The sequence below is a fragment of the Stigmatopora argus genome, chromosome 14 (genome assembly GCF_051989625.1).
Source record: "Stigmatopora argus isolate UIUO_Sarg chromosome 14, RoL_Sarg_1.0, whole genome shotgun sequence".
NCBI classification, from domain to species: domain Eukaryota; kingdom Metazoa; phylum Chordata; class Actinopteri; order Syngnathiformes; family Syngnathidae; genus Stigmatopora; species Stigmatopora argus.
Window position 1 is genome coordinate 8675534 of NC_135400.1, and position 23086 is coordinate 8698619.

Genomic DNA, 23086 nt, shown 5'->3' on the forward strand with positions numbered 1-23086 from the left:
TACATGGTTGATGTTTACTTTACACTAAAATACTAATTAATCTGCAGTCCTAAAACGAAGGAAGTATTTTTCCATTGAATTTTTCAAGGTAATAAATATGTTTAAGTATTACGTCGCAGTTAAAGGAAGCTCACAATTTGTTTCAAAAATGCCAGTCTCCTGCACCATTTTATAAAGAAAGTGCACCACTAAAACTGAGTGTTGCCACTAAAAAACAGCTTAAGCATCCTAAGGAATCTCTGATATTGTGCGATGTATGGAAAATGCATATTAGCATTTTTTTTAATGAGTAATATGGTGTTGTCTGTACCTTTCCCTATTCTCAAGGTGCACAGTGTTTGACTGATTTATGAGAGCATTAACACCCTGTTAGCGCTACTAAAAGACATTGCACCTTCTTTTTCCATCACATTGATGGATACTTAAGCGGCTTGTTGTTGTTATTGGGATTTTCTTTCCTCTTAAGTAGCGCTTTGACACAGGAAAATGCTTTTCCTCATTAAACCTGGTAACTGTGCATTCTGCATTTTTTTGCTCTGGCCTTTTACTGTTGCATGCTGATCATCTGAAATATTAAACTTAATGGGACTAAAACCTATGATTGCTACATCCTGTTTTGGCCACCACGTGAATCATCTCAATCCATTTTAGGGCATTTATTAAGTATAGTAATTTGACGAATTTGCTTATTAGTGCAATGAGGCACCCAGAGAAATATAATTTGGAGTTGCATGGGTTTGTGGGTAGGCGCTCTTGACGCTGTCGACACTGACAAACTTTTTACTGTGAATAATTTAAAAAACAAAAACTTTTCTGCGGGGGTAAAAGCACAAAAGCTGAGGGTATTTAAGCCAGATTTTTGCACTACACTTAGAGTTAGTAGTTATGGCCCAAAATAACATTGGGTAGTTTTTATTATGTCAGAATTAGAATCACTGCCTTGCATTGACAAGGAACAAAAATACAATTTATTTAAAGCGGCGGGACTTGCTGTGAATGCCCATGATTCTGTCCCATTGATGGCACCAGACATATAATCCACTATGCGGGAATCGACATGATTGCAAATCTGCACAGAATATGCATTTCTAATGAAGCTCCAGGCAAATCAGTCTCACACTATAGGACTTCAAACATTTTTTTACAGGAAATTTGTAGATTTAGAAGCGTGCAATGCAACTCGAAGTAAATATTCACATTGCCTTCATTTACACTTTTACTAATGAATACATAACATTTCATTTGTGTATGGTCATCGACAACCGCGTAAAAATGTGAAACAAGTTTGTCAGCAATACAAATTTTTTTTTCCAAGTGGACATAAATAAAAGAAATATCAGCACATTCCATATTCCAAGCAATCTCCAGCGCACACTTGAACGCGCAAACACGCAGAGACTGATGTATGTTTCCTGTGCAATTTGTAAATGATCCAAAACAGATCTGAATATGGAAAAATTCTATTGTTTTGTCAACTTTATTGGGATACTCAAACTGCATCTGGCAGACTTGAGGAAGTTCTCTCAAAAATTCCTGGTGTGCTGATTGACCATAGACACAGAGACATGCAAAGCAACTATCGCAAAACAAGCTGAGAGATAGAAAATCTCCCAGCTGAATAAAAGCTGCAGAAAATAAAGCCCACTACTAATGCAGCGTTGAACGCTTTGCAATCAGACAAATAAAGGGACAATCTACCACACAATCAAACCAGAGATTTAGCCTGCGCTCCTGCCAACAACGAGGGACCTCCTCTCTCTGAACAAGGGAGGCACTATAGACTGCACCCCCTCTCTTTCTGTCTGTCTCTCCAGTCTTTCCTCTTTGCCAGTCTGAAAGGCATGATGCCAACCTCTTCCACCATTGGGCATGTTGCCCTGCCCCTTTATGCAAATGATTCTCTAAATTGCAACCCCTCACGTCTGCGCAACCCACCGCCGTGGCGCGGCCTCCTGTATTATATAGCCTCACTATCTGAGGCAGGTTTTGACCATAGGGTGGTTGTTAATCAAATGTGCTAAGCATCTCAGGTCTTGACTGTAGGAGTAGAGCAGGAAGCTAAATGTGAAGCGTGTAAGCCTTAACCCTGCCTGCCTTTCCGCCATGGGTATACAAAACAGCAACTGGGGGCAAATATTTAACAGAGGTGTGGTTGTATGTGTCTGTACGAGCCCTGATAAAAGCCAGAAATAAATGAAATGAAATGGCGAGTCAAAGGAAATCAAAAGGAAAACTGGCATTGCTCATTGTGATACATTAGCATTCATTAAATTGTTTTTAAATAGATTGGATGTCTACTAGCGACAAACTGATTTAATTTCACAGCCGAAGGATGAACAAAAAAGCCACCAGATTGGACGTCTATCATTGTTAAATCCAATGAAAGTGTTCAATTGAAAGTTTTAATTTGGCACAACAGATAAATGTGATTAAAATATTTAACATCCATGATCAGTTATTAGTTTTAGGTTTATTACAGCTATACTAATGATGTTGAACACGTATGTCATGTTTCATGTCTGTGTGCTGTTTTTATTTTTGAAGACAACAATGGAAATAAACCTTCCGGCTTTCGTGTGTTGACATTCTATATGATGTTATTTTACTTTAAGTGTGAAAGTGCTGAGGCGCTCTTTACTATGTTGTCGTCAAATACACTCAATCAATTAATTTCCAACAAAAACTGCTTTGGAGGAATCATGTCAATTAATTTCGACCTCAAATATCTTAATCAAGGTAACTGACAATAAAAGACAAATCTAATTTCACAAGCTATACAATAACTTTCATCTTTCTTTAAGTAAAACAAAAAAAGCAAGTTTACAAAACTAGAAACTCATTTGACTACTTCCAATATAGACTTCCTTGATGGATTTGACAGTATCTACATTATCAAATCGCAATGCTTGTGCCAACAAGTGACAACATGAATATTAGAGGTATGCAAGATAGCACAACTGGCATCCAAAAAAAATCATGCATTGTTTCTTCTTTGTTGTGTTGTAGTAGCATATCAAGATTATAATAATAAGACAAACATTGCCGTTTTTGGAAACTTCTGCCTTTATACATTAGCTGTTCATAGCACTAAACTCGCTGCAACTTTAAACTTGTTGGTCTAAACCTGAGAAACACTTGTACGCAATCAGTAATACCCTTAAGTGCATATTCAGCATACCACTGAAATTACACATATATTGTGAAAAATATCAAGTGTGTGCCCAGATCAGAGCTCCTAACGGTGGGATTTCGTGCTGTTGCCTTTCTCCTCCTGAAGGGAGTAATTAGGTTAGAGAGGACAACTGCTGCATTGTTTTAACAGAGGAGGGATTGTGCGCGCCTAAGTCCCACCAGCAACATACGTCCTTCACAACAAAAATGCAGAACGGGTTCTGTAGAACTCAGACAGAAATCCATATTACACTAATACATAGTACGGCTGGGTGAGTATGGCCAAAAAGTATAAATTGCTATTTTTTTCTTTTAACCACAAATTTCATTTGTGATTTTTTTTCCCGAATGCCAGTTTTTTTTAAGAAGACAATAAGAACAAAAGACAGTGAAAGATCCCCAAAAGTTTAGCCCTTTCTAGTAGGGAACTCTTTGGCAGTAATTGATAGTAGTAGACATCCAAATAATTTTGGCTGGCAGATGTGAATGTTCATTTAAAATGAATTGGAGGTCTAGCCCAGTCAATGGCATTGAAACATGAGCATTCACAGTAAGTCCTCCTGGTTTAAATGAGTTGCACATCTATGCTTGTCAGTGGCTGGCAATGAATAAAATACTATATTTCTGTTTTTAATCACTTATTCATTTTCTGTACCGCTTATCCTCACAAGGGTTGCGGTGGTGTTGGAGCCTATCCCAAGTAACTATGGAGACCCTGAATTGGTGGCCAGCTAATCGCAAGGCGCAAGAAGAGATAACCATTCACGCTCACACACATACAAAGGGACAATTTAAAGTGTTCAACCAGCCCACCCATGTATTTTCTTTCTAAACTTCTGAAATTAAAAAATGAAGACATAAATAACGATTGATAAGGATATAACAAAGAGGCAGAAACGTTTTGCTGCTGGTGATATTTGATTCCTGTGTGAGTGGAAGAAAGTATGCAGAAGTAAGCAGGTACTTGTTTTCACTAAAAATGTCAAATATAGTCCAACAGTGTCAGATCTCTTTTCGTTTTGTAGCAGTTGCGGGATTCTGCCTGTTTGCAGGACGAAGGTGCCTTTTGTGGAAATTTAAAAGAAATTTAAGTCTCCAATTTTCAGAAGTTTGGCAACAGACTCCAGTCCAAACTAGTAAAATAAGTTATGACGTACTTGCATTCCTTCAAATCCCCTGGGAAATACATTATGCCTCTATCGCCTATTTAATCATGCTATGCTTCAAAGGAAGGAGAATGCAAACAGCAACATTTTCTGTTTCAAATACTATTGTAATGTGTTTATACATATGTCATGCACCGATTGATTACGGGTAAATCACACTAATTTGGGCAGCAAGAGATTAAAAAAGATAAACTGGACCCTAGTCTGATTGTGATTATAAAACAGAGAATCCCTCGTTCCCTCCTGCCAAATTCCTCCATTTTAATGTATTTTTCCTGAGCTGAAAAGTAGAGAAATAACACAGCCTTTCTTTTCCGTTCAAAAAAAAATCCACTCTATCCTCTAGGTCTTCAACTTGTTCAAATATTTTTAAAAAAACATGCACCTTTGAATTACCGCCCACACATCCCTATTCACTTTCATCGTAAATCTCCTAAACCTGTCTGCAATATACGATCAATTTGCGGTCCCCATATGAATTTTACCTTTTCCTTTCCCTGAAATAGTTTCATGCAGGTGTGCACATTGACAAAGAAAAACAAGCCAAAACCCTAAAGCATGCAACTGTGGCAGACAACTGTACAAGCACACTCTGCAGGTGGTAGGTGAATGATGATTGCGCTTATTCCAGATGATAATCATGATAAACCCAGTTTGAGGTTTACTTGGATTTTATCTCAAGATGTGGTGGCGGACGGACTGACAGCGGCTTGACGTGTTTGTTTAACCGCCAACCGTGCGTCCCCACATTTTTCCTCATATCCACATCTGACTGGGATATTATTCCAAGAAAATGGAGCGTGCAACCACCAAAGAACAGCAGAATCCAACACAACTGGTGGACTTCCCAGTTCATCTAATTCCAATTAAATAATGTTACTTAACATAAAACTTTAATGAATATATTTGCTTGTCAGTTAATTAAATGTTTGCAATCATAAAACTCCTACCTTTTAAGTTAGATGCAGATGTTGAAACTGTCTGTACCTGTGAATTTCTATCTGCGTAAGAACACCATGTTTCATTCTCAGCATAGTTCGTTAGGAAATATTAAATAAAACATAGCTATTTGCTTGCAGGTTTGTGTGAGTGGAGATCTGCAAATGAATAAGGTGAGATATGAGGCATATATTAAATAAAAATAAAAATTCTACCACGTTTATATGACATTTACCTTTGGAAGTTCCAATTGATATAAATAAGGGTAATCGGTAGCCGACAGCAGGAACTGGAGCAAATTTATAAGCACTTAAAGCACAGACTCTCTCGATGGAGATAAATCTGAACAATCTTTATGTGTTATCTCAACAATGCTGCCAAATTCTCCCTCAGCAAATTTCCATTGAAAGATGCAGCTATCGACTGATATGAAAGATATTTCTTCTGGCCTAAAAAGAGCAGAAGACATCTAAAATCGGGCCTGGTGTATGGTGTTTCTGGAGCTGGATACTAGTTACTGGCTGCCTCAGCCAAAGGGAGAAGCCACAGTTGTGTTTGAGTATAACCCTGAGCCCTCCTTGGCCTGCCTCACAGAGCTCTCACTCTGATCCTTAAAAAAACAAAACAAGGGTCTATTTGGCAAGTCACATGAACTCTAAAAGCGAACACTTAAAATCCCCAACAAACACACTTCTACAGACAGTTATTTAACAGTTTTAATGCTATCAGATTTAAGTGGCCAAGTCTTCTCAGAGTTCAGCCGAGGTAAAGATATGCTATATTACGCAACGGTGTATAGATTTTCCACCCTTGGCCCGATGCCAGCTTCCTGCTCCAAAAAGTCAGCCCTCACACTTAGTTCCCTGGGGTGACAGCTAGTCTTCACCGGACGGGGTGGCCCTGTTAGGTACACTGACAGAGAAGGGAAGTAACATGGCGAAAATAGGAAAGAGCCAAGCCTAAGAAAGCAAAAGGAGACAAAAAGAAAGCATCTAAGCAGCGACAATGTTTTTGTCCTCCCTTTAGCCTTGCAAAAAAAAAAATCCCTTCCCCATCCACTAAACATCTTGTTTCCCAGCTCCCAAAATCAGGTCACAACTGTTTTCATTACTGTTTGACTTGTGGGTTCATAAGCCTCCAAGCGTCAACGTTCCTCCACCCACCCCCGAGACAGGAAAAGATTTTCCTTCATACTTTAACCCAAGAAATGCCTTTTAGTATTCACTGTTCTTTACTCATATCATCAGTACAAGAAAAGAAAAGAAAAGCTAAAGACTTTTGGAGTCATGAAATATAAACTCTAACTGTCATCTGATAACGAGTCAATGTGTTTTTTGCAGTGCAAACTTGGAGCCCTGCACATGTGGCTCAACACTGTATTTTGGAACGGGCCCATGAGGTAATGCAAGATGATGATGAAAACTTCTGGAAATTTCAAACGCAATTTAGCAAGCCAATCAAGGCCGCTTTCTCCAAACGCAATTCCAACTGAGAGATAAGAAGTGGTGGTGAATGTTTTGACATTAAATGATGGCCCCCCAAGGCTTATGGCATCCTGCAATGATTCCCAATCTAAAGCACAAAATGATCTCAACTGCCTCTGCAGGTTTTACCAGGTCTCAGAAATCCAAATCCCAGCTATATGCAGCTGAGAAGCAATGATTTTATTCTGAAATGTCCACGCTAACATCAAAGAATTTTGAAAATGTACAGAAAGAATTACATGTACGGCCAAATAAGTTCCAACAAGTTATTAAATAAATGACCTTATATTCATCCTAAACTATTTTTGACCCAGGGTTTTTTTCTGGTCTGGATAGATTACAGAGCAGCTTGTTTAACTTATTGACTGTGCAATTGATGTTGATAGATATCCAATCCATTTAGGAGTGTTGACAAGGGTTGAAAAGAGCCAATCCATTAGATGTCTATCATTTTCAATGGCACTGAGAGTTAAAGTAATAATAAATAATATATTTGGGGGCATTTTATTTCACTGTTGTGCTGGAGTACAACATGTCAACAAATCCATTTTTAATCCAATTACAAGTATGCGGGAGCCATTAAATTTATTTAAATGGGTAAGGCTGGCTGTGCATGCTCATATTTCAGTGCTGTCAATACTACTGAAATATGAGCTAAAGTAAAAACAAAAAGTAAAAACGGGCCCTTCAGAGGAATAGTGCTGAAAAAGACATTAGTTGATACAATTGGGACTGTGAAATCAATTTAATTTCTCTGCATTTAATATGTGTATGCAAGAGTGAATGGAAAACAAAAGTAATCTGGGCAAATGCAAGAAGGCAGCAGCAGTTGGACTCCTAGAGACAAATCGAGCTCGGATTTCATCCAGATTAATCTGCACGCTTTGTAATGAGGGGGTCTACTGTATATATTTAGCTGTTGCAGGGAGATATAGGTCAGACACAGGCAGACCAGGCCAGACAACATGGCCCGTATGCCCACACTGAAGTGACCTTGATGGGCGGCCATTGATTTGAAACAGCAACCCCATCTATTTCTGTCGACCTGTGACAGACCAATACAGCACGCTCTCGGTTATGCACAGCCAATCCTTTGTCTTCAATGTAAGTGGGAAAGAAAGATCTTTAAAATTCAATTATGCTATTCAGTTTGTCAGAAATGTAACTGATTAAAGAAAGCACAGAAGGGTGAATTACTGTCAACATTTGTTCTATTTGTTGATACTGGCTTTTGTTCAAATGTACTCAAAGCGAGAACAAAAGCACGCTCACTAGCATTTTCCAGCCTGTCCTAAACACAATATATTATATTTTGGTGTCACCGTGATTTCATAAAATTGCATTTGCGGACGGATATATTCTGCATGGTTCAAGTGACATAATACAGGTTTTTGTTCTCCATTGCAACAATTATGATTGAAAAAAGAATTTTATTGGAATCCAATCTTCCAAATGTGAATGAAAATCCAATATGAAATTAAGAATGTGGACGTGTCATATATCTTCAGCTTTATGGAAAGATGTGTTAATATTAATGTCAGTTAGTTATGAAGAAGAAAAAAATACGCACAAAGAACTCATGATAAGATGTCATTAATAGGATTGAACAGTATTCTATAGTTTATCAAATACACTGGAAAATTGACAATACATATGACTGTATTAAGTGCAATGATAAAATCTGAAATTTCTTGGAAGTATACTGACATACTGACTTGATTATCATGGGACTGGAGTCCCATGACTATATCTTATTTACGCTCCAATAACTTGACCACAAAGAGATGATTTAGAATTTTTATCACATCATCATCATCATGTAAATATATGATGACAAATATTCAAACACTACTTTAGATTTTTAAAATAACTAAGGATCGTGAATTTTTCCTTGTCCCCGTTCTTTTAGTTAGATTTAGTATTTACAAATGTCAATTGGCTCAGCAAAACGTGTCGGGAGTCACAGAGGTTTGCGAGTCTGCTTTACCCAAATTTTAAAAATACAAGACAATATTGCAAATGTTTGTAAGTTGCATCAAAATGCAGCAAGAAAATAATAATAATCATTGGAAAACTAAGATTATTTTCTCATTTTGATAATACCAAAACCTCCATTTTAAAAAATGATTCATTGTTACTCATTTTATAGTATTGGATTGTGTATGTTTACCATATTTAAAATAAAAGTTTTTTGCAACGTATTTTAGAAGTACTTTGAAATAAAACTTGAATTGTAAATGATATTATACATATGATTGTTTATACTGCAATATTTTTACACACTTTAAATTAAACTAAAGATTTTCTTATTGCAACAAGCAGGCAAAAAAAGCAAATAAATAGGAAGCAAAGTTCTTTCCTCTTTGGATAAAACTGTTTCAATATCCAACCTAATTTACTCGAGGGTGTCATTGTCATGGAAGCTAATTTTCAGAACACAAAAAAGCTTCAGTAGGACTTCTTACTTTTGCTTTGGAAAATGTACTGAGCAAAAGAATTTCTTCCAGTGCAGTCTCACAGATAAAATAACTAAAGAAATAAAACGCCTAAAACAACAATGGACAGTTGTGGGTTCCACACTGAAATATGAGCATGAACCTCGTGGTGAACTGCATTTGTCATAAAAATCCAAGTTGCCCCTCCCGCTTACACACAACCACGGATGATTCCATCTTTCATAAACAGCACGTGTGTCGCCACCAGCACCTTGTCCTCAGTCGCTCCGTCGGATTGGATGCTTCAGCGCTCCAAATACGCGCATAATGGCTGCACTGTTATTTAGATTTATGATTCAAAATCTGAGGAAAGAACATCCTGTACTGGCGGCTGTAGCTCAGTTATGACCAAGCGCTCAAATATTCACCACAGAATTTCTATTTTCTGGTACTAGGCCGCTTTTTGGAGGCGGTTTGTGAGCTGACGCCCCCTGTTTTCACTGTTCGCATAATGTGTATGCTATTTTGTCATACTCTGTACTATATGCTAGCTCAATTATGTAATTTAGCAGTTGAGTGTGTGTGTGTGTTCAGTTGCCATAACGACAACCCAACATATCACCGACCGCAGAACCTCACTGGGCCTGTGGGCAGCGACAGGTTTTTGCCAAAGACTAATCCAAGCCAGAGGTGACAGGAGGAAAGGGAAAGGGACATACATGCAAAACCACGCAAGCACGCACACACCAGCGTGAGACTACCTCGGCTCAGTCAGAAGCTCACAACTCTGGATATCCTCCCATTCATTTTGGCTGGAGACTCCCGTGGCAATAGCGAGAGCAATCCATTCTCCACGGATGCTGGGACAGCTGTGCTGATATTGAATTAGAGGCAGGGAGTTCTTCCTCACTCTGTGTGCAGTGAAAGATAAAAACTACACAAGTCCAAATTCAAGTCTAAATAGCCTCCAGCAAAAAGGACCTAGCTCACCTTAGTTTTTTCCAAGCAAGTGCAGTAAATTCTGCCCAATCAGGAAACCCACACCTTAAGGCTCAGTGATAGTCAAAAATTAAATCTCCGATTATTTTTTAACAAAGTATTGACCAACCCCAACAGAACCTTTCCCTCCCCTTCAGGCAACTTGACCTCCAAGTATTCCGTGATCGGTGGATAACATAAAATGTCAGTAATGAGCGCAACCAATTAGTGTCTCTGAATCAACCCATCCACACTTACGCAACTTGGAAACAATGAAGCATAATTTATCAGCTGTTTACTCCTTCATTCATTCATTAATCTCCCATACATCTTATTCTCACGAGGTTGCTGGGGTACTGGAGCCTATCCTGTGGGCGTGAGGTAGGATACACCCCAAAGTGGTTGCCAGTCAGTCGCAGGTACAAAGAGGAAAAACTACCGCTCCCATTCATATTCACATCTATAGACAATTTGCAGTGTTCAATCAACCATAGATGCATTTGGGACCCTTTCAGCCTTGCATATCAACCCAAATTATAATGACTTCATGAGTCTGTTTGGTAACTGAAGATCAACAGTTTTCTGAATTGATGGCCACTTTGTAGAAAAATGTAGAATATGGGGTGTGCATATAGAGGTGCCACTGCAGGTAGAGGGTTAATAATGCTTTTGAAAATAAAAGGAATGAAAGTAAATTACATGCACTACTGTGAATGGAAACTGGCACCAACGTTGTTAAGTGTGTTTTTAATATGGTTTTCTGGAGTCTGGGTTGGATTATTTTATACTGAAATATTTAATGTTACATAGTATTTACCTGTCCCCTGCCCGGCATTGGCAAGGACAGGCGTCCAATTCATTTAAACTGGGAATACTGGCTGTGAATGCACATTTTCCAGCGCAATTGCCATCTAATTAATTTTGACTAGGATTGGACATCTACCGTCGTCAATTGGTTAAAAGTTGGGTCTAATCTACAATCAAATAACAGTATTTACTTTATGTTGTGGTTCCAGATATATGATTTTGATTCTTCCAATCATCTTATTTTAAAGGTCTAATTCAGTATTTGACGTAGCCTGAAGACATAGATATAAAAACATATTTTGTAAAGTTACCATGTTAATCACATCTCTTTAAATCAAAGAAAACAGTTTTTTAATGCTTTCTCATGCCTGCCACTCAGCATAATATTTAACTGTTTTCTTTCACAACACCGCTCTCTAAAAAGTTGATAATGTCTGGTGGGGATGGAACAAAAATACAATACATCCACCTTGAGACACATGAGAGTATTTGCACTAGACTGGTACCACAAAACCACCATTCATCTCTTTACAGTATATACATACATAGTCGGCATACATGTATATAAAGTGAGTACACTACAGTATGCTGTAGAATATGTATGATGAGAAGTCGCAAAGTAAAACGTTTTAGGTAATCTACATGAATCATGTTTTGCTTTCTTAATTATTAAATTGTAAAGCCTGAAAGAAACATTTAGATCAATACAATAAAAAATATATATAAATTGATAAAATGTTAGGTAACGATGCTCAGTTTTAGCAAATCGACAAAGTGTTTATTAGCCAATATTTGGATTACTGATGTTGTATTTTGCTTTTGAATATGAAATATACAATGTTAATATACAGTAAATTAAAGTGAGAAGAACATGCCAAAAATGATCATCCGAATTATTCTTTTATGCAATTTTTCAATGACGTGTTATTCATTGTTTGGGAAAACACCAGTATTTTTTCAGTGATATGCAAGTATTGCATTGTAGTATGAAAATGCATTTTGTACTTGACTGTAACTTTCAGATAAATGATGATTGAAATAAAATATATGAAGCCGACTGAAAAATACTTACATTTACATGAATGAATATAACATGCTATTTTCTTGTGTAATGTCACTTTTCCTGAATATGAAAACAAAAAAAATATTGATCTTTTGGTGTCAAAACCTGCACAAGACAATCTTCATCTGCACTTTTTGCAATAAAAGTCCCTTTTTTCTCTCGCCATCATTTAACAATGGTACTTTCTTGTTATTTGGGCACCTTAATGAAGTGTCAACTATGCACTCACCCCCTGGTGGTTAGCTAATGTTGAGAAACATGTTTGATTATACGTGTAACACAACCTGCATTTTTAAACACTATAATCATTTCCAAGCCACTTAAATTAATTGTGTCTACCAAAATTGTGATCATGATACATGAGTCAATTAATTACGTAGCCCTAATATATATATTCACCTAAAAAAAAGAGAAACTGATAGAGCACTGCCCAATAAACTATATATTTTTTTCTTTTTGGCTCTTTGCTAAGCAGAAATAGCAATGTGGTCAAATGTTACACAGTAATGCTGACTCGCCAAGTAACAGGCTAAAGCAAATAAAGACAAAACGTTTGTGCATGAGCCTATCATTCCTACTGCAGGTCAACATGTCCCTAGAGATTATCACACAGATAAAAAGCATTTTGTCAAGATAGAATATAAGGAAAGACTAATTCTGAATAAATAGGGACAAGACTTACCACTAGGGCATTGTTTAGAAGGTGAGTAGGATAATACTTTAGTGTTGAGTGGGTGTTAAGAGGCGAGGAGAGCAGGGGGTCAGCGTCCAGGCGGGCAGTGGGGGCAGAGGGAAGGAATAAGTTAAAAGTGTCGCACCAATGAAAACAGTGTGATATGAAAACATTACAAATTTATCAAATTGTGCACATATTTTAAATTGTTTAACTATACTGTGACACCAATCTGACATAAGGTAAAATAAATAGCTTGGCTTTTTTAGCAAGGACTTTGAGTGGTCCAAGATGCAAATGCAGGTTGAACTCAAAGCAGAAGATTTTGACTAGAAATCACACACACATACACGCACACAGTAACCACTGCGCAGCACGAGCCCCACTCTCCGGCTATCATTCCTCACTGTTAATCATTCATTTATTGATGACTGCTGCAATAGCCGAGGCCTGATCATTATTTTTTCTTCAATTATTAACAAGAATTAAATAGACAAAATGTGCTGTCTGTCTGCAATCAGTTCATTGAGGAAAGGCTGCTAACAGTCAAATATGCATTCACCCCATAAGCACTATATATCGACAAATACATAATTTCCTAATAATAACCGGCTTCCAGGCATTAAGTATAACATTGCAATGATTCTGTCAGATCCCAGTATCACCACAAGGTTGAAGTGACTAACACATTTTAGCAGGGTTGTTCAGCTCTGTGTGTCAAATTCATATTTAAAGATGGTTAAAGAAAAATTCAAAGCGCAAATCCACTTACAATGTCTGGCCGACAAACAGGACAAAATGTTCTTGTTGATACAAATTCTTGAGTGGACACCAGACATAAGAAAGATAGCAGAGAGATCATTGTGCTTCCATAACAGTAAAAAGTAACTTGTTAAATGAAATCCCTGTAAAATCAGCAATAAATTACACACCACTGGTGAACTTAATGAATACAAAAAGGTTTGCTTGATCCAAGAAAGGGAACAGCCCGAAAAATAAAATAATAGACATAATTATTTGCAACATAAGACCAGATTAACCTGTAAAGGAGAAAGGTGGTTTCACAAGTTGAAACAGAATAGAAATACAGAACCATACAATTGCATTTTTCATTTTTTCTCTCCAATTAAAAATTGTAAGAATCAGATTTTTTTAACTGACTAGTAAGGCTGGGCGATATGGCATGAAAATAACATTTCCAAATTGTTTACCTTACTCTATCTAAACTACCCCTAGTTATGAGTGTGAGTGTGAATGGTTGTCCATCTCCTTGTGCCCTGGGATTGGCTTCCCACCAATTTAAATTGTCCCCCGCCTGGAATAGTCAGTTGGGATAGGCTCCAGCACCCCCTTGTAAGGTTGAGCGGTTTGGAAAATAAATGTAGGAATTTTTATCTAAAACTGTATCTGGCTTTTTCAGGGGGGGGTTTCCATCACACCTACTTTTTTTAAAGGAGACAATAAGAACAAAAGACAAAGCTCATTGAACTCATTGCCTGGCATTGACTGGAAGAGGCAAATGATCAAAAGGTCAAAATCAATTGGACATCTAGCACCGCCAATGGCACTGCAACACAAGCATTCACAGCCAATCCTCTCAGTCCTCCATGTTAAATAAAAATAGTAATAATTTTAGTGTTAAATGTTTTTAATCATTTACATTTTACTAACACTTAAATGTATATTTTCATATTTTCATTGAAATGTTGTATGAAAAGCAATTATTAATAATTACAATAATGATTTGTATAATAATAATTACAAATATACATACATTTATAATTAAGATATGGTGTTACACAAGTGGACAATACTTTTTGGCTCATCTAGGCCACATTTATATACCAAATAAAAATAGCGTGGGGTACATGACCAGACATTTGGTATCTACGTCTGGTATACGGCTGTATAGGGCTTGTTTTTTTAATACCAGGTATTGTCATTTACCCTATAAAGGGCTAACAAATGTTAATGTTAAACAAAAATAAAATGCGAAAGATCTGCCTTAAAGATCGGTCTCTTTCTCTCCCCCCCCCCCCCCCATTTGTGCTGTCAGCCCCCAAATACAAACCAATAACTTCACAAAGAAACAAACTCTTTCTCTTGGAATAATATATTGAAAAAGCACTTGATTTCTTTTAGGGGGGAAAACCCAACAAAAAATTGATTTTATCTTTTAATCATGAATTTATAACATACATTTATCAGCCAGTCCAAAACTATAGTTTGTGTATTTTCAGTAATATGATACCACAGTATTTTGTATGAACCCCAAACACCCCCCCCCCCCCCCCCCCCCCCCACACACACACACACAAGCGCGCACGAGCGCGCACACACACAGGTTCAGCTCCATCTCAGAATAATTGGGTTTATATAATATGACTATGTTTTTTTTTAAACATACAGTGTTTATCACAACACATTATACATATAATTAAAAAAAAACATCTTAATGGGATGGGAGCGGCCACCAGCAACTTTTTGGGGCGTCTCACGCAACTTCACTACTTCAAGGTTCATAATACTCGGCGGTTTCTGCGTAATCTTGGAGGCTGACAAGCAAAGCAGGGAGTGAAAACTTCCTCACAGATGTTAACAAAATGACAGTTTGAATGAAGTCTTTCAGGAGCAACCCCCTCCCGCCCCACTTCCTACTGATATCTGCAGGCGCGGGCGTGCGCTCATACACACACTTGCGCGCACACACGCACTTCAGGAGATACGAAATCATGAACTTCATTCTATCGCTAGATCACGTGTTGCGTTCAAGTGCAAAACATGTAAATTGGCCAAAGCAGTGTCCCATCTCTTCGAAAAGTCTACACAGCTGCAGAGCGACAGTAAAACTATTGAGGATCCACGCACACCTCGCTACCACAAATAGCAATATTAAACTCCCAAACTCAGTTTGCATAACCAGGCGCGCTGAATGTTCTCCTCCTCCCCGATATAGGATTCCCTCCTTTTCGAGGGTGGGATAAAATACATTTGGGAATACATATGCGCCATTTTCTTTCCAAATACACGGCTAGAGAGTTGCGGCAAATCAGGAAAAGTATCGAAACGCAAGTTTGTTGGAGTTCGAATAAAGCACAATGAAAGATTTTTTTTTCAAAATGTAATCACTACACGCCGTGCGCAAGCGAAAGCTGGCGTTCCACAGTTAAAGCGACGTAAAACAATGGAAAAAGAGGAAGCACTTTACCTGTGTCAAGCAGTACGGGGAGTACATGGTGATTTTTCACACAGAAGAAGCGATCAGCTTATTTAAATTGGATGGAAGCTCGGCGTGGTGCAGCATTGCAATCGCTCGCCGTCCTGTTTCTCTCACTCCATGCTGCAAGCTTACAGTAACCCCGCCTAGAACGCTTACACAAACTTTGAGGGGAAAAAAGTTTGCCTCCCACCCTCTTCTCGTATTTGCAGGACTTCCAAAGCTATCCTGTACATTTTGTAACAGGCTCGCAGATTCTGACATAATTATAGTGATTTTTATACGATGATTATTTCGGTTATTTGACGAAACGTCATTGCAACGTTAGATGACAGGCACGTGAACTCTGGTTGCGTTCAATGACCCTTAGGATTTGCAACAAATCATCCCATTTGAGACGCGGGTGAATAGATGCGGCAGCCGCAAGACAAATGGTGCGGCTTGTATATTTTCAGCGCAAAAGTTCGCAAATTGTTTGGTGGGGAATACATAACGTGGACTCAAAGTAGTGATGCATTAACTCCCTGGCTGCCATTGACAGCGTTAGACGTGTAATTACTTTCACATTTACAGCCACTCCTCCCAGTCTAAATGAATTGGATGTTATTCCTTGTCAACGGCAGGCTATGGTTAAAACCAAAATATTTCACAAATTAGAAAATAGTGTTTCATTCAGAGTCTTATTGGAGGAAAAACTGCAAACAAAAACAAGAATATTAATTTGCAAGAACATTAACTGCCAGGCCTCCCGGTTAAAAAAGATTGGACATTTGCCACCATCAATAACAGCCATCTACTAAATGTCCAATTTGCCATTAACAATTATGTCAAATGCTGTTTGGAAACTGTTCCGCTGCATCTGGTGATGAAATAATCTTCCAAGCTACGTTTTTTCTGGATTTAACACCTTCATTCAATTGAGGGCGTGTGAATAGATGCATTATTTCATGGAGTGAAGACTATTTATCCACTGAACCATTTTTCACCCCGTTCAGAGGCCACATCTGTACTTTTCATGTGAGGCCAAGCCAAACAGTCAGCATTCAACTGCAGTTGAAGGGAAAAATAATGCCAAACACTGAAGACTGACATATAATCAAGGAGTATCAAAATACCTTAGTGAAATATATATACATACATATATCTCATCTCATTTAATGAACCGCTTTATCCTCATTAGGGTCGCGGGGGGTGCTGGAGCCTATAAAACGGTGGCCAGCCAATCGCAGGGCACAAGGAGACGGACAACCATGCACACTCACCCATACCTAGGGGCAATTTAGAGTGTCCAATCAGCCTGTCACGCACATCATAGCAACTGTTTCTTGACTGATATCTTGTATGCATGTGGAATTTTTTGGGAGTAAAGTCATTGTAAGGGAAGAGGAGCTATTTTGGGGGCTGACACTGGAGTTCGGCAGATTTATTAGGCCTATTAGTTGTGTTTAAGTTGCAAGCCTGTGCAGTTTAAATAAAGAAATTTGGCTCTGTGTGGCCAATTAATGCTCACACAGCCCAAAAAACACAAAGGGAATAACTTTGTACAATGGTCATGGGGTAGGGAACCCCCGTGGTCTTGCCAAAACTCCCTTAGAACAATGTTGGCCAAGTCCAGTACTCGTGCTTAAGAACAATCCATACCTGAAACTGTTATTAGGTTTTAGGAATTCAGGTCCATGCAATTGCAAGCACCATGGTTGCAAATGGAGTGAATGAACACAGATTGTAATCCTTCAATTGGGTCCGCTTGCAAGTAACACATTTAGGTGCGCCTCAAATGATTCACGTATTTAGTGGTTGATGTTAGTAAATCTCTCATTAAGGAGCACATGCTAGAACCTCAAACATACTTCAAACATACAAACTTACAACTGCTCCGGAACAGGATGATTCAAAATTTAGCAAAAGCCGAATTTACGTTTTCAACTATTGTATACAAACAAAGTAATAGCCTCTGTTGAGGAGAGTCAAAACTGGTTGGTTAAGCATGGAAATCCAAAGTTTGCCTGAGCACACTGCCTGCTATCACAGGCTTTATTAACACCACACCCAGCTGTCGCTGTGGTGGAGAGGGGAGAAAGCGACGTGTGGTTTGGTGGCTAGCTCGAGGTCTGGTTGGCGTTGCTCTGAGTGACTCCAAATATAGGAGCAATGACCTGCCCAAGACTCTTGACAAATCAGCCAATATGTCCAAAATTGCCTGAAGTCCATTGTGTCTGTTACTTCTCTATAAATAATGGGTGTCGGAGAGGTTCTAGGTCTCATAGAGGTTTTTGTATTTTATACCTAACCTACAAACTATGATTTTGATACTTTAAAATAGGCCAGACAATCAACCACCACGACTACATAGAGGTCCTGTGGCGTTTGCTTTCTTCTTGTTGTCAAGAAGAGTTGTGGCAGGACTTGTGGATACTTCACCATGACAACATGTGAGTTCACAGTGCCTTGAGTATTAGACACCTTCTGGCTATAATTCAATCCGTTTTGAAGAAGCTCCATTCTCCTCTGACCTGGCTCCTTGTATAGTTTTATCTTTTGGATTAATGACATTTCAATTATGTTTCCATCAGGAAAATTGATATAACAAAGAGTAAATTGGCTTGTAAGCTTGACAAACTCAAAATTTTATGGTCTGCCAGTCTGGTTACCACATATTAGACACAACTCTGTAGCCCTGAAAACTGAAAGTATTATGACTGACCTTTCTTGCCATACTGGAATAAAGTGTAATTTCACATCCACTACAGTAGATGACAGTAGTGCTCCCATTGTCAGAATTTAAGTAAGTGTTATTAGTTCTGTATTTACAAACTAATGGAGGCTAACATAACAGACAGAATATATGAAGTACAGCGAACAAACCATTAGGAGCCAACATGAAAAAAAATACTCAACAGGGAGTTAATGAGACTAGGAAATTCCCTCAAAGGCTAAGACGAGGAAAATGATGAAGCATATGTAGCGATTTGCTTCACTGGGACTATAGTGGGAGATGAGGAAAGACTGTCAATTTACTTTGTCTATAAATGTTCGCAGCAAACCACATGTAGCCAATTAAGTGAAGGCATTATTTACAGGAATTAACGTGCAATGTATAATATTCGGCAAAGGGGTGCCGTATTTTGCTAAAATTCTGACTGATGTTTCAATGATGTTTCAATGACATCAGGTATCGCCATTTATTATCACAACATATGCTTCTCACAGTGTATTGACCAGCATAATAGTCATTCATTAAGTTGAGTAAGGCCCAAAAGAGGGAAGTTCTGATGTTTCCCCGGTGCCGACCTCCTTATGTTGAGTGTGAGGTAGTCACCCTCGTGCGGATGCTCTTGAACTCACTGCCCTTGGAATCCAATACAGCCACATTGACGCTCCTCCTCTCCCACCCCCGAAAAAAACGCTCCTACCAGCCGTGCACCTCAATTACAGCCATCATGCTTCATCTCTGCACCCTGGGACATATGATACTCTGTAGCAAACCAGATTTTCTGCGAGACTTGGCGTGAGTCTTAACTCAGGGAAAACGAAGGCTTGCAGAATAGAAAAGCTGGGGCTCCCACCTCATTAGCGATCACATTCCCAGTCACCTTTCTTTTCTCAACCCTTCACTCTATTTTTACGATTTATATCACATTGCATACCAAATGCGATCTTGCTTTAAGTTTTTGGTGCTATTTTCACATTTTTGTACATTTTCATTCCTGGGGGATTGAATTTGTGTGTGGAAATAATGATTGTAATGGGTTGCAGCTGACTTATGGTGCCGTGAATGACATTATAATTGTGGCAATTACTATGAGCTTGAACACCAACTGTCCGTCATAGTAATAATGAGTAATGATTCGATGACTCACAACAACAAGAACAATAGCAATGATAATAATGCGTACCCTGTATGAATCTGATACAACAAAGCATTCAGGCATCCCAGGACCTCTGGAGGGTTCTTCATTCAACAGAAAGTGTTCAGTTGCCTGAAATAATAACACAACAGTTATTTAATTATTAATTGACAACAACACAAAATCATTATGCATTATATGTAATTGAAATCTTTGTTGGGAATACTTTTTTATAGGATGTGATGCTATACCCCTACAAGTGTGTATAATGTATGTCATTTAAAAATGTCGTAAAACTTTTGTGATATGCTATTCTGGTGGAATTTAAAATATGAATATTAATTATAGGTCCATCATAGTTTTGCTAAAACAACTGAAGAAATGGAAGCTAAATATGTTTGCATGTAAGAAAGCTGTAAGAAATTTCACCATATCAAATCACATCTAATTCTTATAATCAAATTGAAATGCTCTCTCTCTTTCTCTCTCTCTCTCTCTCTCCCTCTCTCTCTCTTTCCGTCTGTCTCTCTGTATCTGTATGCTGCTGAATAATGTGTGTCGCCTGCCTGGGCCCATGTGCTGTGCAGGCTTGAAGCCCATCACTCATTGCAACTTGAATGGAGAGCAAAGTGTTTAGCTGTGGTGGCAGCACACAATACTCCAGCACAATGGCATTTCCTGTCACTGCCATTTCACCTGCATTGCTCACTGATTCAGCAAAAATCATTGACACACAAAACACTCATGAACACACACTTCTGCCACAAGAACTAACCCATAAATCTACTCAGACCCGGTTTTTCATGGTCTCTGAGCCATTGATAAAATATTTGAAAAAAGTATTTGGGACTGATATAAAAACCAATGAACAAAGACAGTGCTTTGGCTGAATTTTGTGTGGGCGAGGATTGTTATTTCTATCTGAGCTTGTTTTTTTTTTTAAACTTAATCAGAAATGTAATTTGTTCACATTTCAAGATTTCAATTCTGAATACAGTTAATAAGCATTATTATGAAAAACAATCCATAACCCTTTACAGAGAAAATTATTAATTTTAGTATTTAAAAACATTGCCCCACAAGAACCTGGCATCCAAATAAGTGGGCATCACATTTTAGGTCATGTAGACATTATATTTCATATTAGTGTGACCTACATGATCCAACATGTGTTGTCCACAAACAATATGTGGATGCCAGGTCTAAATGATATATTCATTCATTCCTTTTCCGTACCGATTATCCTCACGAGGATCCCGGGGGGTGCTAGAGCCCATTCTTGCCATCCATGGGCATGTTTGCTGTACAATTTTTAGGATGTTTGAACCTGATATTTTGTTCACGAGCCATTTTTCAGTGCTGAATCATTTAAGAGAAAGAGACACTCAGAATTGCTAGTCTGACTTCTTTTGAGCTACTCTGTGATTATGAACAGAGTAAAATATATCCCTCAGCTGGACCGGCCAGTTTAAGAGCTTAAAAGAAAGCCAAGAGAAGTTGACAAGGGCACCATTTAGTGGGACAAATGGTTTTCCTTCGGTGTTATCCCACCAATTGATGATGACAAGAAAGGATTGATGCTGAGACCAAATGCTATGAGCAATGTTTTCCCTGGATTATTCCAATTGTTATTGTGCAAAGGATTCATGTAGCCTGTACTCGACAAAACTATTGTTAATCTTGCCCCAATTATGTCGCCTGCCTGACTTTCTACTAAACGAAGTAGGTAAAATCTCACAAGGAGATGCGCTTCCTAGGTTAGACAGTCAAAGAGGCTCAAACTGTAACCTCTCATTCGGCAGGATATGAATAGCCTGTGTCTCTCTTTTTCAAACCGCAGCTTGGTTGGCCAAAGTCTGGGCCTTATTATAGTTGTGTGTTTATGTATGTGTCTGTTCATATATTTGTTCAAGTGCAATCCCATGTCATAGTTTGCATATGTGCGTGTTTCTGCACATGTAACGGCTTAAATTACTTAATGTCTGTGTTGATGCCATAAACCATTGTTTATCAGACATGCCAGTTCAAATAACAAGACATTATATTTCATTCTTTGCTATAAGATACTGTATATTTGTTCCGGTTTCACTTGTTTGTTTTCATTTCAGTTACTGTAAGTTGACAGATCACAGGATGCAGTTCCAAAAATAAAACAATACTCTTGTTCATGACTTTCTTGTTTTAGTTACTTAAAGTTCATCTTTGGCAGAGCCAGTAGATGCAGTGCTTAAATCAATTGCTGCCATTGACGGGACTAGACGTCCAGTTTATTTGAAGTGAAAGTGTTGGAAACGAATGAACAAAAGTTTTATTCACAAGCAACCCGCCCACTTCAAATGGATTGGATGTCAAGTAGTGACAAACTCATTGAAATTCCCATCCATTCTTCTTCTTTTTTTTTTTCTTTTTACCAGGAAGATTCAGAACCTGAATCATAATACAAAAGTGAATTGCGGCATTCTTTCTTGACTTTTTTCAGCGGTTATTTCAAAGGGTGCTAAGTGGTGGTTACCATTAACAACTGGGAGGAGGAACAATTAAGGTAATTACAGTTTACAAAATATCTACTTTACACACCCGTATACTTAAGATGAAACTTGGGGGATTTCAAGGATATCAAGTTGTTCTGGTTACTTCTACTATGTAATGTAGTGGTTATTGTTACAATGCGGCAAATTTGGCAGGCTCCTTAATGAGAAGCCTTGCCATACTCACGCACAACTCTTCTAGTTGGGCCGAAGCCAGGAAAGTGTACTGTGATTGTGCATGGAGTAGAATATTTTAGTCAATTCTGGACTTAATGCTGTAAACTAGCCCAAAAGAGAGAGTGTCACCTAAAAAAGCGTTCTTAACCTTTTTAACCTTGGGGCCCAATGTTTCCTGTACAAAATTGCTTGTAGGCTACTCAAATATGATGCTTTATTTATGTTAGTATTAAAAAAGACCAAACTAAATTCATCAATGTTTAAATGGATAAAAAGGTGGCCTGACAAACCCCCCCAAATTTTTAGCAAGTGACACAAAATCTGTAGGAAGTGAAAATAACCAAATTAAATTTGTGATTAACAATACAATTTTATGAAAAAAATATAACACGATGTTGTGGCTCATACATCGCCCAAAATGTTTAAGGTTTAGGCAAAGTTTTTTTTAAAATTATTGTTATTATTTCAAATACTAAAATAGGCAATTGTCACATAGAGGATAATTTTACTGGGGTTCACTGCACTGCAGTTTGCTATTGTAAGTGCTGTAATTGAAAATTCTGTATATCGACTCACTGTGTTGACAGGAAGAAATGTTGT

The 23086-nt window shown here is 38.1% G+C and overlaps 2 protein-coding genes and 1 long non-coding RNA gene across 8 annotated transcripts in view; all 3 read right to left on the reverse strand.

Annotated features, from left to right (window-relative positions):
- LOC144088932 (uncharacterized) overlaps positions 1–23086 on the reverse strand; it is a 270343-nt gene that overhangs the window by 199394 nt on the left and 47863 nt on the right. The gene's annotated exons all lie outside the window — the stretch shown is intronic.
- The window catches only part of nfixb (nuclear factor I/Xb), a 109684-nt gene that overhangs the window by 81354 nt on the left and 5244 nt on the right, over positions 1–23086 (reverse strand). For 2 of the 5 annotated variants that reach the window (XM_077620016.1, XM_077620030.1), the window contains exon 2: positions 19830–19913. In XM_077620016.1, coding sequence (XP_077476142.1) covers positions 19830–19913 — 84 coding nt within the window. Of the gene's footprint in view, positions 1–12725; positions 12762–15924; positions 16311–19829; positions 19914–23086 lie in introns of those variants that run through there. The other 3 variants (XM_077620014.1, XM_077620018.1, XM_077620021.1) reach the window with 3 other exon arrangements.
- LOC144089134 (general transcription factor II-I repeat domain-containing protein 2A-like) overlaps positions 1–23086 on the reverse strand; it is a 100152-nt gene that overhangs the window by 43175 nt on the left and 33891 nt on the right. The window lies entirely within an intron of this gene.